Genomic DNA, 18,533 nt, shown 5'->3' on the forward strand with positions numbered 1-18,533 from the left:
CAAGTGGAGGCAATGAATGAAATGTTTACATTTGTACTGTAGGCTGGTTTCTACACTCGCATACTCATCTCCATCTTCCATACAGACAAAAATGAAGCTTTTTCCTTTTGGGGGGGGGAAGACACACACCCCAAAGTTTCCTTGTTTCTGACCTAACCAGAGTTACAGAACATGGAACCCAAGACTTCAGGCATGAAGATACTCCCTTCCTTTCACTTCCAAGCTATACTGTATTTCAGAGGTCAAGCTGAAAAAATACCCCTGCCAGTCCCCTCCAAATACTTCCAAGACACCTACGTTGGAGATATGTTCCTTGTACACAGCTCTCTCCTGTGGCGACAAACTCTGCAGAGAAGACAGAAGGGGGAGGAGTGAGAAGCCAAGATTAAGCATGTTATGGAGGTGGTTGAAAACATGGGGAGTGGAAGATGGACTGATTATAGTCCCTACATAAAGCAACCAGATTATAATTACCACAGATGAATAATTTCTTGCCAGCACTTTAATATGACACTTCTTGCAAGCCCCTGGCTGTCCTTCAATGAGTTCTGCCCTATGAACAATTATTCCCATTTTACAGGCAGGGAATGGAGGGCTGAAAATGCTAAAAGCCTAAGCAGATGCTGGCAGGGTAGAGGAAGTTTGATTTGGGTTGCAGAGAAAACACAGAACAAAACCTCAGACAATGTATACGAACATGGAGAGCGCTCTGTGTGGCAGGATGATCCATGCGGCCAGAGGACAGGTGAGAGGTGGGGAAAGCTCAGAGTGTCTAGGACGCTTATGTTGCTGATAGGAACTGGGGATGAGCAGAATTTCATAGAGATTGAAAGTCTTTGGTTGCAGAACAAGAGTCAAATGTCAATATGGCTTGACTTGGAAGGCTTTCAGACAAGACGCTTCACTGCTAACACTCTGATCTTCTCAAGGAGCTGCTACCTGTTCTTGTGCCTTCCCCAAACTGACAGCTCACCTTGAGCCACATATCCAGGTGTACTTTGTACTGTTTCTGCTGCTCTTCGGCCAACTTCTTGTACTGTTCCTTTTGGCTCTGAGAGATGCGCTGCCAGCGGCTTCCGATCTCCACCATCCGCTCCTTCAGAGGAAGATGGTTAAGTTCACCATTTGAAAGCAGCTCCTGAGAAAACTTCTGATACCCGTTCCTGGTGAGGACACAAAAGAGAGAAGTTACAGGTGAATGGGCAGGAGGAAGGAAGACAGCAGGACTGATAGCAGGATCTATTTATAATATACTGGAAAACTCAGTGGTATGGGTTCACGTGCATTGCTAAACCATGGTTTCAGAGGCAGAAAGGAGCAGCTGGAACCTCCCCACCTCCCTTAAGAGTTTCTAAACAAACTTTGTTTGGAAACTTACCAATTTGGTTTACACTCTTATTGCCATTTCATAAGAAATGTTAAGTCAGATTTTGTGGGAAGTGGAATGAAGCTCTGCAAAATCCTCCCTCCCAGTTACATGGAAGGAGGGAAAAGGTATACTGAGACAAAGGCTTGTGGTGGCTCCTTCTTGCTCATGCACATAACCATGGTTGAGTATGATATGCAAACACAGGCACTCTCTTCTGGATGCCACCCTGCTCTCCACAGGGAACAGACCTTTTCAGTGGTAGCCACAGAACTCAAATGGCATCTCCTAGGAAGCTCAACTGTTTTTTTCTCTTGGCTCCATTCTGAAACTCTTTTTGCTTCACTTATCTTTTGGAGAATTACGGTAAGACTTTTTAGAAGTTATTCTGTTGCTGCTGTTTGGTTTTGGTTCATCAGTTTTAATATGATCTTGGGCTTCAAGAAATGTTAATTGTGCTTCAGTTACGTATGGTGAACTTTTTATTTTATTTTATTTACAGTATTTAGAGATTGCCTTTAAACCAATCAATTATCCACCTACCGAAGTTGACTTAACTTCAGGAAGGCCACTGATTCCTCACCACTGTGCGTTTGTAAGCCATAAACACAACTCAGAACACAAAACATATAAGCACACACATACAACCCTGCTTTTTTTAAAAAAACCAATGGCAATACTCACATGGGGGGTTTCTTGGGCTCACCCTGGAATTTCATCTTCTTGGAGGAATTTGTTGTGCATGGTGGCGCCCTCATCTCACTCAGTTCTCGCTGCAGAACGAAACAAAGAAGAAACAGAATTACAAAGCTGAGAAGCCTGGTCCAGCTCAACAAAAAATGTCAGAAAAATTAAAAAGGCTACCCCCCCCCATTTCATGCAGATGCCTAAGCCTTCAATGAGGCAAACATTGGACATTTGCTAGCTTTCCTCAACAACCCAGAAAAGAAATGTATACAGAGCTTCAACCTTGTATTTTAAGTATTAACCTCCTAGCCAGAGGTGGCAAGGAATTACATGCAGGGTAGGCAAACCAATAAGAAATTGAGTGCCCTGCTCCTTCTCTGAACCCAGTACAAAACCAAGCAGGCTGTTACAAGAGGAATGGAGTTGTCTGTCTCTCTTCTGCTAGCTCCTGGCAGGCTAGTAACTTTCTTGGTCTTATTTACAAGGTTGCAGAAATCTGGAGCAGAAACCAATGGCTCCCACTCCTGAGCTGTAAAACAGAGGAGCCTGTGCATACAAGTTGCTAGAGAAAATTAATTAATTAAAATTTAGAACTCTGGCAATCCAGATTCTGAGCCAAGAAAAGATAAGAGAAGGCTGGATTATGTAATCTGTGTAATTATGCATAATCTTATTCCACCATTTCACTGGCAGGAAGCACAAGCCACTTACATTCCAGCATATCTCCATACAGTCAGAAACTGGCTGGTTTTTTGGAAGTTGATATTCTGTGCCCAGTACCACACTCAGGAATGTTTTTCTGCATTCCTGTGGAAACTGTGCACATGCACACACACTCGATGCAGTGCAATCACAATGAAGTGATAAATGCTAAGTGGGCTGGGTTGTTTTGTTTTGTTTTTTAAAAAAGACTGACCAACCTCGTATCGTTTCTGATCTTCTGCTGCCTTCTTGATCCACATCAGCTTCTCCTTCTTCTCCATGTTGTTCCAGGTGGCTTCCATGGCTTTTAGTGCTTTCCCTCGGTCATTCTGAAGCAGAAGAAAAGCTGCTACTATATACTGTCATGGACTCCATAAAAGTGCAGAGCTCAGACAACTCCCCACTTTGGCCCCACCACTTCTATCTTAATTTCATGCCAGCTACCACCTGAAAAAGGCAGGTTGCTTACCTGGTAACTCAAATTCTACACTGGTCATCTCATGAGTTCTGCAGAGTGCTAACCAGGGAACCAGAACTCATGCCCTTCCCCCACAACGGAAGACTTGCACGCCTTTGGCTCATCCCTCAAATTACAGTTTATCAATTCAATGGCAATATTAACACTAGTCCTATTTACAGCCAGTTCACATTAGCACAGCTCATTTGATTTGACATTCTTCCTCCTGACACCAACCAGATGGGAGCTGCCCCTTGTTCATCTCCTTGAGTCTCTGAAGTAAATTCCAAGCTGGACTCCACCTCGCCAAGGCACCTCTCCAAGACATGTAGTCAGTCAGCTCCCCTTCTGCAGACTCCTGCCTCTATTTTGGAGCAAGTCAAAGCTATACGGCTCTCTGCTTTGTCACTAACATATCTTGCTACTGACATACTGCAGGTCATTCCATTATGAAACGAGGCCTCTGCTGTCCCACTTTACCTTAAAGCGAGCAAGATAATCTCCAATGACACTCTGCTGCCAGATCTCCTCTGCTTTTTTTGGTGACTCAGGAAGTTTGCCGCGATCCTCCTTGTCGGAACCATGCTTCTTTTCTGTCTGAGCTTTCATGGCAGCCTCACGGGCTTTGTACTTGGCCTAGAAAATAACACGAATGGTCAAAATCTTTGCAAAACCCATTACTGATTGGTAAGAAACACAGAAAACCAGGCTGGCTGGGGGGGAAAAAAGTTAAGCACTGAAACTGTGTTTTGGAGAGTGTGTGGCTTGATGATTCAATGGCACAGATTTTGAGGAAGAAAGCTGTTAAGCTGGAGGAACAGCAGGTTTTAAACCAAAGCAGAATAATCAGTTATGGGCCAATCTATTAGCTTCTGGACACAAATCAAGGTGGTTAAAAAACTCTGAACAGCCTTGTGACCTGCACTTGCAGGAGGACAGCAGGAGCCCAATTTATGCGAGACCCACTATAGCATGACCCAGCACTTTTGAAAAACACGTAGAACAAAACATTGTATGTGTGTCCTCTTGAAAGACACCTGTAATTTTGTGTGTGTGTGTGAGTTACAGGTTTTCTTGTAAGGAAGTTACTCTGTTTGTACATTAAAAACATGGCTAGCAAGCCATCTAACTGTTTTAATGAACAGCAACCAAATGTCTGTTATTTAATTATTTGCAAGATAAAAACAAACGTTGCAGTTTTGTTGTACAATAAGGTTATTTATCATTTTTTCTTTCCCCACATTAAAATCAGCTATTATTGACTGCTTTCAGCCCCCCAAAAATAATTCTGCCTTTAAAATTATCTCTCTTTTTTAAAATTTGGGAAATGTGGTAAAGTCAGCACAAAAACTAATACTATTTTTACCTTGAACACAGCTACCTAAAAACACAAGTGCTAAATTCGGGAGTCTTGCGGATGTGCGTATAGATGCGAACTTAAAGACAGACATTATTAGAGCTGAAGGTTTGAAGCTACACTCCCTAGAGCAGGTTTGACTAAGCTGTGGCACTCCAGATGTTACTGGACTAGACCCCCCCCCCATTGACACTAGCTAGCATGTCAATGGGAGGTCTAGTTCAGCAACAGCTAGAAGGCCAAAGCTTAATGACTCTGGCTTTAGAGCTTCAGGTCTCTCACTTCTGAAATGTGCCTTTCCTGTACTAGAAAACAGCTGCAGTGAGGTCTGAATGTGTCAAGTATGGGCCTGGTACAGATGCAGGATACAGTGGTACCTCAGTATGCGAAGGGGATCCGTTTCGGAGCCCTGTTCGCATCATGAGCAGAACACAACCCGCTGCACCGCTTCTGCACACATGCAGGTCGTAATTCAGCGCTTCTGCGCATGGCATCATCACACGCATCTGCGCATGCGTGAACCGCCGAATCCGGAAGTAACCCGTTCCAGTGCTTCCGGGTTTGGCACATTCGTAACCCGCGCTGAACACAACCCGCAGCGGCTGTAACCCGAGGTATGACTGTAATGAAAAACAAAGCAACACAGATACACTTTATGTATCTTTATGCAGATTAACAATATGAAAATAAGGCACACTCTGTAGTTTCAATGAAAATTTTTGGTGGATAGTGTCAACTACGAACATATGGTTGGAGCAATCACAACTGAGGTACCCAAGAATACAAATATTCACCCAGGTTTTATGCATGTTTCTAGGCCTCAAGGTTACACCAACTCTCAGCCTAGTCTACCTCACAAGGTTGTTGTGAGAAAAATATGAAAAGGTGAAGAGCCATGTATGCCACCTTAAGGCCCTTGGAAGAAAGGTAGACTATAAATGCAATAAAGGAATAAAACAAAGCAAATAAACCCAAATACATGATGTAATGCTATTCATGAAGGAAGGAGAACCCCCCACCCCTGCTTTTTATTGGATTTTTGACCGGCTGCAAACCTGTGGTGACATTCTTTGTCATGTGGGTGGATGCTGCTCCGGCGTCCCACACGTTATGCCCACCATAGGAAAGTACTGCTTGATATCTAGTCACCTGTCATCACACAAAGTTAGCCGTTTAAGGCATATACACAGCGACAACAAACCCCATCTCCCAAGTGCAACTACTTTCCCTGTCCAAAATGACCCATATTAAGGTGTCCAGCTAACTCCCCAAAGGATCCCAAGACCCTCTTTCTCAGGCATCTAAACCAAGCCTCAAGACCTCTCCCATTTGACTCCATGTGTATTCACAGCTGTACTGGGAGCCAAATAGTACAAAAGAACGCAAAATGGTTTGTTTTTTTTAAAATTTCACCCACTCTCACACTAAGGGAACGCACTGACTGAGTCTGGCTCCTTCCCCCTTCCCAAACTGGTGGAAAAAAAATGAGCAGAGGTAATGCAAGATGGAATGGTAGGAGAGCCCAGACTGTTAACGGAGCTGCTTGGTGGCTTCTAGAGGGAACCGAAGGCTCGGGAATGTTCAGAACCTTCTGTGGGGTTTCTAGCAGATTTTGTTTGCTCTTCTTTCTTTTTTTTAAAGGGTGAGGGAGAGGGTCAAGATCCTGGTTTCATCCAAGTCAGGGGTAGTCAATGTGGTGCCCTCCAGATGTTGTCAGACTACCGCTCCCATCATCCCTAGCCCTTGGTCATGCTGGCTGGGGCTGATGGGAACTGGGAGTCCAGGAACATATGAAAGGCGTCATGATGGCTACCTCTGATCTAAGTCAACAGGGGGAAAAAACCATCCAGCTGACTTTTTGAGATACCCAGGAGTACATGTTCCCCCACACCTTCCCCCAAAAAAGATGGTTAAGGAGAATGTGCATTATTGATTCAACAACCTTTTTTTTCTCTGAAAGATCATTCCACATCCGCGCCAGCAGCCGGGTCAGTTCGCTCTCCGACAGTTCGGGTCGCTCCTCCTGCAGCTGCTTGCGTTTCTCCTCCGAGAAGATAAACATAGCAGAAACGGGCCGTTTGGGTTTCTCAGAACCTCCCTGTTAAAGAGCACAAAGGGACTCGTGGTTGTGGAATTTTGAGTTGGTATCTTTTGTCTTTTGTTCTTTTAAAAAAGCGTTATGGAAAAAAGCAAATAATAAAAAGAGCAAAAACTGGGGAAGGTGGCCTTATTTTAAGGACTGCAAAGTATTCCTAGTAGATCAGCCAGCTAACACTTTAGTTGATTAATCAATTGGGGGGGGGGAGAATTTTTACCAGCAAGATCAATTTTTAATTGGGGGAACTGCAAATTAAAAAGCATGTTTATCTTTTAAGGTTGTTTTGGTTCAGGTGCATCATTGTAGTGAACAAAAGGAACGGGAAAGAAATAAAAAACGTGATGATGGGTGTTTATATACAACAATGAGAATGGTAACTTATTATTTTACTGTCAATTATCTAACACTTCCTTCAGTATCTGACAAATATTGAACTTTTGGTCATATGCAAATTTATTTTAATCAGATTAATCAGTTACTTGAACATAAGGCAGATGATTAAATCAAAGAAACATTCTTTAAACCTGCTGACAGTTCTACTTATTATATACATATAGAGAGATAGCCAACATTAATTGTACACTGAAGTAGACCCATTAAAATCAATATACTTAAAAGTCATTTCAGTCAATTTGATTTCAGTGGGCCCATCCCAAGTATGACTAATGTTGGCTACCATATATATATATATAAACCGGTATATAAGGAAACCTTCAAGAGGGATTAGTTTTTGTTCTCATTTTTACTATCAAATTTCCAAAGGAATCCCAGCAGCCATTTTACATGAAGTCTTGAGGCTGGTTTAAAAGTCAGATTTGCTCCACTGCTTTAAATGTAAAAAATGTACCCATACCCACAACACATCCTGCTTGTTGCCCTGGCCTGTATGCATCACTCACCTTGCTAGCATCTGGCGAGGTCTTTTTAGAGGCAGGGCTGGTGGCACCTTTCTTGTTTACTCCCAGCATTTTCTCCTCTCCCAGAACCCTCTGCTGTTCTTCTTCAGGTAAGCTCTGAATTTTAGAGGAAATGGCAAAGTAACAAAATAAGGAATTATGGGTATTTTTCATTCTCTCTCTGCCTTTCCCCATATATCTAGTAGATTAATGTATACAGTTTGGAAGCATCTTCAGGTAGTGCAGAATGTGGCTGGCCACTTTCACCCGAGCAGCTTAAAATTTCCAGGAAATTAAATCAGCAGCCCAGCATGGGCATTGGCTGCTTCATTCTCCTCCCCACCAAAAAATAAATAAATGAATGTACCAGGAAGCTGCCTCTGAAAACCAACTGGCAGCTTAGTTCTCACAGAATGCATTATTCATTCTAGTGCAGAAAGAGAGACACTTACCAGCTATTCTGAAACAACTGTGCTGGCTACCAATTTGAAAGTCTAAGTGACCTGGGATCACATGCATTTGAAGTCACGTGGCTTAATTCAGACATCATAAAGAGGTACTGTTAAATTAATTTAACAGTTTTGGGTTTATGCCTGGATTAACACACCTTAAGTAGAGAAGCAACTCTAAACCACTCTAAACCGGTTTGGGGAAATGTTGAATGGAGACTGCTTCTCCTTTTATGAACCAATCCCGCTTCCAGCAATTGACCACCAACGGGGCATCCAGTCCTCTCAATGCAAGAGGCAATATATGATATGGAATGGAGCTCAGCCTTTTGGGTTGAGACCTCATCACTACGGACTGTGTGGCCGGATATTTTGGATTTAGACAAAAAAGGTTTACACAAAGGAACCTAAGACCAGTCCAAGTCAAGTATTTCTAGGCCGAATAGGAGAGAGTTTAGTGGACACTGAAACCAATGAGATGTTAAAGTACTTAACCGACTGGATTGCACCCCACTGTCTTTTTAGACAAGGCTTTTAAAACAGTTCTCAAGAACTGCAGAGTACACAGAAAGGCACTGCTATATGTTCACCCGGAATATGACTCTTCTTAATGCTCCCAGTCCCAATCACTCATACCAAAGTCCATTTTCTTAGCTGGTTCAAGCTGTATGTGTGAATGGGAAGGGCAACAGGAAAGAGCTGCTAAAAAACTTAGTAACACAGTTTGGCAGAATGCTGTGGCAGACTCACCTCCAGGAAACGCAAGAGCTCAATTTCATAATCTTTCTTTCTCTATAGGGGCAAAGTAGCAAAAAAGAGTCAGTTCCTGGTACATGCCATGAATTTTGCCTCCTTCTGCATCCCCTCCAGAGCTGCACCCTCCTCCAAACATCTGACTCCTGCCAATGCACGTTTCTAAACATCAATATAGATATTTGGAATCAGAACCCTAATAGCCAGCCTAAGTCAAGATGACTTTATAACTTTGAGAAACACTGCTGTACCATTGGGGCCAGCAACTGGCAACCCAGAGTCAAACTCAGCCCAATGAGTGGTCCCTAGGTGCCAAACTTGACTGTAGTGTCTGGGACAACAGGACTTGGCAGAAGGGAATAAGAGATAGAGATGAACCTTAAAAACTGGCTTTCTGGCAAAGCAAATTGCTATCCAGGGGCAATGATGTTTTATTACTGATAGGTATAGGTGTGCGTGTGCATGTTAAGTGAGAGACACAGGACAGTGTTTCAGGGCTGTATGTGAATTCCTTAAATAGGAATACAGGCCCAAGGGAAAGGGATTCAACAGCAGATGTAATTTGAGCAGCTGCTGGAACTGGGAGGAAAGCAAAGCATTCTGGACACGTTTAACACCGTGATTCTCAAAGGGTGTGGAGCTCTACACTGGTGTGGCAAGAGAGGACAATGGCAGGAAAATTCAAGGACACTCAAAAAACATTTAAACATTTCAGTGTAGTATAGTATTAAAATAATGTTTATTTGCAAAATATGGATAGCTATCTTTCCAAAATGAGAGCAACAGCATCAAGTGTGTGGGAATGATTCGTGTTAGCTGCATTTTTTTTATACTTTCTGGATGTCCCATGATCATATTATAAAGTAGTTGTGTTCTATGTTATAAATCTGCTAAGAGTTGTTTCTTTTTGTTTACCAGTATTTCCTATCAATTGAAAAATTGGTGTGGCACGAGCAATTTTTTATTCTGAAAGTGTGGCTACACCATTTGCAGCTACTTCCTGGGGGTAGGTGCTTCCAATGCCATTTCAGGTTCATTACAAGAGCAGGGACGTTTTCAACCTGCAACAGCAATACTATGGACCATTTCCTTTTTGCAAAATGGGAGAGTGAACCAATACTCTGATGAGAGGAGGCTAATTGGGGGCATTGTAAATAGGACCTGGTAAGGGAGTCGGAAGAAGACACTTACCATCAATGGCCTTGCCTTTTGAAAACGAACTATTCTGGCTTCTGTACTGTGTGTTTTTTAAAGTATCTTTTAGACTATTCAGTTGGGTATTTATTGACGCAAAATTGTATTGATTATCACCTGCTTGTTTTTATTGTACCTGCTTTCGTCTTTTTTTGGGGGGGGGGGTTCATAGGTGATATGGGGCAGGGGGTGGTATGACAATTAATGGATCAGACAAGGTGGCAAGGGGTATTAGAGAACAACAACTTTCTTCTGCCTTAGTGTCACTTGTAGTAATTTCAGCGGTCCATCAGGGTGCTGCATTTAAAATGCTAGTTCTGTTAATGGAAAAACTACCACCCTTTGGAGCTTTTGGATCCTGGTGTTTTTTCAATGTCTCTGGGAATTTTCCCACTGATATTGCTGGTGGTCAAATCAATGCTCTGGTCTTTCTCCAGTAAGTGGAGATGACCCAGGTAGTTGATACGGTTGCTTCTAGATGCTCCTGCTGAAACCACATAACTCATTCAGTTCCCTGGAAAATCTACATACAATGAACATCAAGAGTTTAAAAGTCATGAAGAATATTTGGGTGTCAGAAGTGGCTGCTGCTTCTCTGAGAGTGTGAGGTGCCCATACGGCCCTAAAGCAAACCGTGGTTCATCTATTCTTAACCAAACCTGAGAAGGATCCTGGCAATTCCAACAACTGGTACCCAGATGCTTGGCATCTAATGTGCCATTTTCAGGAGGTGTTAAAAGCATGAGGTGACCTGTTAACTTCATATGGTTCTGGATAAAAGTGGTTACTTGGATCCATTCCAATCTGAGTTCTAGGCCTGGGTTTGAGACTGAAAACCGCCTTGGTCACCCAGGTGGATGGCCTCATGGGTATGAGTGCAACCTTGTTGATTCTCCATAAACTCTTGATCACCTTTGATTACATTTTTATGGGTCCCCTTATAGGACCAGGAGTTCTGGTCTTGCCTGCAGTTCTGGTCTTGCCTGGAGAAAAGCTCCTCAAAAGGTAGTGTTGGGAAACTACTGGTCCCTCAGGGCCTTTCACATGTTATCAACATTAAACCAATGAGTGAGGTCATCTATTGGCTTGGGGTGAATTATTCACATTATGCAGATCACCCAGGCCTTTTGTTGCCATCCTCTGATTCTAAGGAGATGTAGAATTTCTGTACAAGAGTTTGAAGGCAGCCCAATTTAGATGAGGGTTGAAAAAGCTGAACCTTAATCAAAACAAGACAGAAGTACTGGTCGGGAAGTTTGTTGATCTGGGCAGAGACTATGTTATCTTTTGGATTGGGTTGCACTCCCACAACTTTAGATACCCTTGAGGACCAAGTACACAACCTGCAAGTGCTTCTGAGTCCAGGATTATCCTCATGTTGGCTGATGTTGGTAGCTGGTAGCACTTTTCACCAGCTACAGACCTACCTGGGGAAAGTGGGTCTGGCTTCAGTTATCAATGCTTTAGTCACGTTCAGCCTGGATTATTGCCATGATCTCTACATGGGGCTAACCTCAAAAGAAAATTCAGAAACTACAATAGGACCATATCACACCTACCCTACAACAACTGCATTGGTTACCAACTGATTCCCAGATTCAAGTTTAAATACTGGTAATAACCTTCAAAGTCCTAAACTGTCTGGAACCCATGCTATCCGGAGGACTGCCTTCACTCAAATGAACCTGTCCAGGCTTTAAGATCAGCAACAGTAGTCCTGCTCTCCAGCCCATCATGAGCAAATATCAGATTGACAAGTAGCAGGAATAGGGGGTTCTCAATGGCACAGTTGTGGAATTCTCTCCCCAAAGAAGTTGGATGAGCTCTTTCCCTTTTGGTCAGTGCTTCTGGAAGGAAGCTTTCATTCTTCAGTTTTTAAAGTGCTTTTGCTGATTTTTAATACTGTTGTTTATTTTTACTGCTTTATCTGATTTATATTTTTACTATATGTAGTTATTCTTGTTTTACAATATGTTTATTTCAATGCAAAGCTGCTCTGGAATATTGTCCACTGAATGTCAAACGAAGGGATCGTTCAGATTCAAATGTAGGTAAAAATTGTCCCTGGAAAGCAATGCAAATGGGGGTGGGGGTGGGGGAAGAGGACGACACAGGCAAGAACTCAAGGGAAGAAATCCTAGATTTGTTCCCCTCACCTAATGAAGGAGTATTAGTCAGAGGGTCAGAAAGTAAATTATTCAGTCAGCATACCCACATGCATACGTGTAAATAATTGCTACAAACTAGGGAAGGTCAAATCACACCTCCTTCATGTATCATTTCTGAGTTCGAAAGATACAAGACAGTTTCACATTGATAGTAAAGTACTGATTATCAGTAGCCCAACTAGAGGAAATCCTTTCTAGGCACAGAAACCACCTTAAGAGGATTTCTGTTGTCATCTATGGGTCACACCCTTGAGTAGTCTTATTCATACAAATGCTAAAAGGGTCTGAGGAATCCCCCAGATTCAGATGATGGTAGAGGATTGCAAACCCTAGAGAAGGAGCGGAGGAAGAGACAATTTTTCCAAATGCCAACCTCTCCCCCAGGGCTCAGCTTCACAGATGCACAACAGGCTTCTTAACCCTTTTCAAAAGATCAAGACGAAGCAACTCTGCCATTTGGAACAGGGATTGTGGGACTGGCACTCAAGAGGGAAATGGGTCCTGCCCCCTGTGGGATATAACCACCTCAGAAAAGGCCCTAGTTAAAGCAGCCAAAGAGGCAGGAGAATCCGCCATTATCTCTCACTGTCGCTGCTGAGGAGAGCCGAGCTGCTTAAAATGGCCGCCACAGCTTCAAGTATTAAGGAACAGGCAGCAGCAGGCCTATTCTATCGATAGGAACCACCGTAACTGTCGTATTAAAAATCTGAGGGGGGTTTTGTGTGTCGGGAGAAGAGGAAGAAGTCTCAAAGGTTTAGTGCTGGTACAGCTGGATAAAGCACAGGGAATTCTCCTCAACATTTGGCCACTTGCAGCTCCGAAAAAAACAAACCCTCTTGTCCTTGCATCAACAACCTCCATCACATGCCCTAGCTTTCCCCCTCTCCAGACTCAAGAGTGGGCAATCTTTTCTGCCACCTAGCAAAGCTTGTTTGCTTGCCACGGATGCATCTCGGGTTGGAGGGAATTTTAAACAAGCACAGCTACTGATGATTTAAACAGCAACTCATCAAGGCTGAGGGGAAATTGATTCTGAGGCAATTCACGGTTGATAAATGCATTTGCATTAGATCAATCAACACCAGAAAAGAATTAACAGAGACAATCAATTAATCCCTGGTAAATGGGAAACCTATGTAAACCACCACAAGTTGAGCCAGACTTCAGGTTTGCAAGATCAACTTTGGGTTAGTTTGTTTTTTTTGTTTCTTTTGTAACAACTGAAGCCAGGTGCGAAAGGCGCAGAAATTAAAAGTATTCTGAACCGAGAGATTTAAGTATGAAAACTGAAGTGAGCTCAGTCTTGCCACAGAAAAACCAACTCCTGGTTTCCTCCCCCCACACACTCCAGCAAAAAAAAGCCTCCGATCTTCATATCAGGACTACAATTTAGGGCAGGGGTAGATTGATTTTCTTCCTGCCACTGTTAAGCTAGAAATTCCTGAAGATCTACTTCAAGCAACCCAAAGATCGTTCAGTAGATCTCAATCTACCTTCTGACCAGCACTGAATTAAGCAACTAGACTCCCCTTTCCTCTCCAAATATTTCAGCCTCTGAGAGGAGCCAGAGCTCTAGAAAAAAAACCCTCTGCTGCTGTGGAGCAGGCAGGACTGCAACCGGGTGGGGCTTCCTCCCACAGGAAGGAGGAAAAACTGCAAGGGCAGACATGGCCATGCCTGACCAAACAGGCAGGAGGAGCAACCCATATAAAGAAAGGTCTCCACCGCTGAAGGGCATTTTTACACTCCAAATTTCAGGGGTCTTCTACTTGTTTGCAGAATTCATGGGAGTTTTGCTTCTCCACATCTAGGATGAACTTCACACAGAACCTGGGCTTGAGGATGGGTGGCAGACTGCATCCCCCTGCAAGTTACTAGAAAGCACCACTATTTAAAACAAACAAACAAACAAACAAAAACAGGGAAGAAAAGCAGTCTGAATAAGACTGCAATTTCAGCCAAGTTATCTGAGGCAAGTGGAGTGGCAGTGACCAACTGATTCGCTTTTTTAAAAAAACAAAAACAAAACCCCAAACCCAACCCATGACTTGCAGGTCCATGTGCTTGTTTTCTTGGATACTTCAAAGGATTACAGACTTGATTTTCATACACTGTTCAAACACCCAGCACCCAGCAAATCAGAGAAACCAAAATCCGTGGGTGGCATAAGAAATAAAACTGCACCCCCAAACTGAGGCAAATTAAATCCATTATCAGCAGCATTATCAGTAGTAACAGCTGTAACCTGCCTGATATATAGAACCACTAAAGTCTACCCATAATTTGTCTCTGGGCATTGTTTTTAATCCTTTCCCTTTTTGACACACCCTTATAAGGGCCAGGCTCACCTGATCACACTTTTTGTGGTAGGCGTCTTTTTCCTTCTGGGAAAGGAGCTTCCACTGCTGACTGCAGAGCACCATCCGTTCTGTGCTTGGGACATCTTTCATGTTTGCCATCAGTTCAGCACAGTAAAGCGAGTAACTATTCCTAAAACAGCAATTTCCTTTTATATAGCACCAACCCATTAAGTTAGTACTTGGGGAAAATTTATGTAAACACAAGAATAAGCCGCACAAAACTGCTGCCTGAAGTGCTTCTCCCACAGTCTCATAACCCAAAACCACCACACATTTGGGAGGTCTTTATTTCAACCACTAACCCTTACTAGGAATGCAATAATGTGGATTATATGAATAAATAGGGGTATATGTCACTGGCTTTTGCATGGGTTCAGTGATGTCTACTGTACAAAGGTTAAGAGTCACACCTACTATGCTGCCCACTTTTGCCTCACGGGTTCCCCATTCCTGATTTTGATTTCTGGGTCTTATACATGATGTTGGATTTTGACCTCTAAAGCCTTTATTATTATTATTATTGGCTTGGGATTAAGATGTGTAAGGACGTAATCAACAAAGAGAAAATACCCCCCTAAACTTCCCTCAGGCCCACGCCTAGGGTCCCCCCCCAGCCAACTCCCAAGGCAGTCTTGGTCGCAAGTACACAAAAGTTACTAGCCAAATAAAATGACACAGCCCTCTTAAACATGGGTGCCATGAAAGGAAGTGGTTGGGTGAGGAACACACACTGCTTACAGTTTATGTAGTTTCCTGGTTTTGCCGGACAAATAGGCTTTTTCAGCTCTTTCGGAATGCTTTTTTCTCTCCCCATAACCTGGCTTTCTGCTGCAGGGGTGCAGTTTGTAAAAAACTAACCATGTCTACTTGGAAGTAGGTCCTATAGAATTCAATGGGGCTTACTCCCACATTAAGTGGGATTAGGAATGCACCCCAAATCAACAGATTAAATCTGCATAAATGTCCATAAATAGGAAAACAATACTTCTGAAGGTGGAAAACCCCACTGTTTTTTTTTAAATTAATTGATATGTATCATAACAGGCACCATCTTAGAAAAGGCATCCCTCCTGTTAGAGAGAAGTCTCTCCTAAGATGGCACCTGCCACTTACTGCTTTTCTATGTACGTGCATTAAAATAATTGCTTAGTTTTTAAAAAAGCTCAATCTGCTACCCAATTAAAATCAGGGTATTTTCTGCAGTCAACCAAAAATGTTTGAAGAATTAACCTTAAATAAAATCACTCCACGTAAAAAACCTAAGACTTCAGAGCAGGATTCTAGCCTTGCCTTCTCATTAGCATTTTCTAAAGATGATAATTTTCTTCCAAGGCATGGTCTGAAGGTAGATGATACAGACACCTTGCTGAAGGAGGTGTGGGGCAGGTCATTGCCTAGATGAGAGACTGAACTGGGAACTCCTTGTACCCTCCTTTGAGTTTCATGATGGAAGGAAAGTTAGATATAAACATACTGAGCAAAAAAAAATGTGCATGGGTTTTTAAAAATAAAAATGGAAGAGTGTTCAAGTAAGGAGCAGCCTGTGTAACTATGCAATATTGAAGAGAAATGAGCAAATCAGCTTATACAAATTCACGCTGCTAGGCTGCTCTTGGCACAGAATTTTAGTATCTTTTTAGTACAACCCTGAACATGAGACTACTCTGTGGCCTTGAACCCAAAGTTTCTAGAGAAAGAGGTAAGTCAGTGGATTTATTTATTTGCTATCAGGATTCATACCTCAACCCTTACACACCGCTTGGTGCAGCTTCCAGCTATAAAAAAATGACTAGAAAATACTATAGATATTGGGTGAAACTACAACATAAATGACATCCATTTAATACTTGACACACTGGCAGGAAATCAAGAGAAAACCAGCAATGCAAGGATATCTGAAATGGCTTTTGCATCAGGGTTTCAGGGAGCTGCCTCTGTGCTGAGGCTGTGGAACGCAGGAAAATACTTCCAGAGCAGAGTGAGGCAGTGGGGTGGATTCAAGAGGTGTACAGCAACCCAAGTACAAAAATGATGGGCAACCGTGTTTTCCTAGCACATGATTCAGGAGGAGGGGACAACCCCAGAACAACCCCCTTGCCAGCAGCAGCACCTAACACCTACTGGAAGCAAAGGCTTCCCCACAAGCAAAGTCCTACTCCCAGGTATGAAGATGGGTAGATTAGGAAAAAACACATGGCTCAAGAGAGCTGTATGAAGGGGAAGGAAATCCTCAGGTAATCTCACAGGAAGCCTGCAAGTGATGGTGGTCACGGAGAAGTGTGGGGACTTGTCAATCTCTTTCCAATACCATGGGCAACCAGCTGAGGCAGGCTGAAACGAGATTCCTACCAGGGTGTGTTTATGTGCACATGTGAGATACACCACTCCCATCTCAATGTCGAACGTCAGGCAGGGACTCAAGGAAACTGCCAATAAAAAGACTCCTTTCATCAAGTGAGAAGAGCATGGACACAAGGAGAAGTGAGTGTCCAGTCTTCAGTAACTCAATAAATTTGTATCTCGTCTTCATTTAAGGAGCCAAGATAGCTTGTGTCCCACCCCCATTTTACCCACATGGCACTCCTGCAAAGAAGATTTTAGGTTTGCAGTGACTGGCCCATGCGCTGTGAGCTTCATGTCTGAGCAGGGCTTTGAACCTGCATCCATCCCACTCTTAAGTCTAACGCATGGGCATCTTCCCACAACAAGCAGACATTGAGTGGGTGGCAGATGGTCGCTCTCCCATCTGGGTATATTTTTACTGGAATATAGTTCCAGCCCAATATGAATTACATTTACCAATGTGGGAAACGCCCGAGTGCCCTAGCAACTCCTCCCCAACTACCAAACCCAATTCTCAAGGGCACGGCAACTTACGGAGGCGGCTTGGTGGGTCGCCCATCAAACTTGTCCTTCAGCTGCCTCTCCGCTTTAGTCAGGGTGGAGCGAGGGGGCGCACCTTCCTCGAAGTTCATCTCTGGGTGCTTCTGGATATAATCCCGCATCACTTCCTGTGGACAGAAAACACACGGGGCGTTTAGCGTGGCAGAGGCAGGCTGGTAGCATACCCTCCCTAGGCTCTGGGGTTGTGGACAGGGCAGGAGGGGGGGGGGCCCGCCTGTGCTACCCTGACCAGTTTTAAACACTTGGCAGAAGAAGCAGAGGAGGAGGAGTTGCTTTGCAACTCCCTTCCGAGGGAGCGACGCCCAGAAGTCGGCTCTCGGAGCGCGGCTGGGTTTCTACAGCTGCGACAAGGCCGGGCTGAGCACAGGGGGGAGAAGATGGAGGGGAACTGTTGAGTGTTCCCTACCTCATACTCCTTCCGCTGCTCCAGAGCCTTATGAATCCATTTCAGCCTTTTTTTGTCCGAGAGCTGAGACCATTGCTTGCCCAACGAATCCTTCAGCTCCTTCGTGGTGGCCTGAAAAACCCAGGTGAGGAAGGGGAAATAGTAATAGTAATAAAAAATATGTAAAAATGAAAAAATAGGGGAGGAAGCAAAAGGGGATGGACTGCCCACCCTAATGGTACGGCAGTGAGCTAAGCTACACTTTTGGAAAGGCAAGTTAGAAAAAAAAAATAGTTTTCCTCAGGCTCCTTTAAAGGGAGCGAAAAAGCCCAATACACAGGAAATATATAAACCCGCAATCTATGGGTTTGCTTACTTGCTACATAAGAATCTGTTATCTAGCATCAAACAAGGCAACCTGAGAACCTTAAACGTTTATTTTTAAATACTAAGAATATTTCTAGCCCTCATGGGCCATAGGTCTCATGTCCTTTTACTCCCTCTATTCCCGTTTCTGACCCAGAGGACCAAATTATCCAGATATGAATTACAGCAGCAGAGAATACAAAGCTAAACAAACCACATGCAAACATTACACACAAACAGTAAGGACTGGATCAGATTTATGTAGCCTAGCTGTCTCCAATATCAGACCCCCCTAGATGCCTGCAGGCAAGCTGGAGAATGAGATTTCCTGTTTGTCCTCAAGCCACTGGTATTGGTGGTGTTTCGTCTCTGGCATTCCACTCTACTGCTA

The 18,533-nt window shown here is 43.4% G+C and overlaps 1 protein-coding gene across 5 annotated transcripts in view; it reads right to left on the reverse strand.

The window, feature by feature from the left end:
* UBTF (upstream binding transcription factor) overlaps positions 1-18,533 on the reverse strand; it is a 40,948-nt gene that overhangs the window by 4,544 nt on the left and 17,871 nt on the right. For 3 of the 5 annotated variants that reach the window (XM_033169760.1, XM_033169759.1, XM_033169761.1), the window contains exons 8-18: positions 17,798-17,908; positions 17,365-17,498; positions 14,476-14,617; positions 8,763-8,804; positions 7,567-7,680; positions 6,512-6,667; positions 3,693-3,848; positions 2,974-3,084; positions 2,051-2,139; positions 974-1,163; positions 298-345 (exon numbers count right to left, since the gene is read on the reverse strand). In XM_033169760.1, the coding sequence (XP_033025651.1) occupies positions 298-345; positions 974-1,163; positions 2,051-2,139; positions 2,974-3,084; positions 3,693-3,848; positions 6,512-6,667; positions 7,567-7,680; positions 8,763-8,804; positions 14,476-14,617; positions 17,365-17,498; positions 17,798-17,908 (1,293 nt within the window). The remainder of the gene's footprint in view (positions 1-297; positions 346-973; positions 1,164-2,050; positions 2,140-2,973; positions 3,085-3,692; positions 3,849-6,511; positions 6,668-7,566; positions 7,681-8,762; positions 8,805-14,475; positions 14,618-17,364; positions 17,499-17,797; positions 17,909-18,533) is intronic. The other 2 variants (XM_033169762.1, XM_033169763.1) reach the window with 2 other exon arrangements.

This window comes from Lacerta agilis, chromosome 14 (genome assembly GCF_009819535.1).
Source record: "Lacerta agilis isolate rLacAgi1 chromosome 14, rLacAgi1.pri, whole genome shotgun sequence".
In the NCBI taxonomy this organism is placed as follows: Eukaryota; Metazoa; Chordata; class Lepidosauria; order Squamata; family Lacertidae; genus Lacerta; species Lacerta agilis.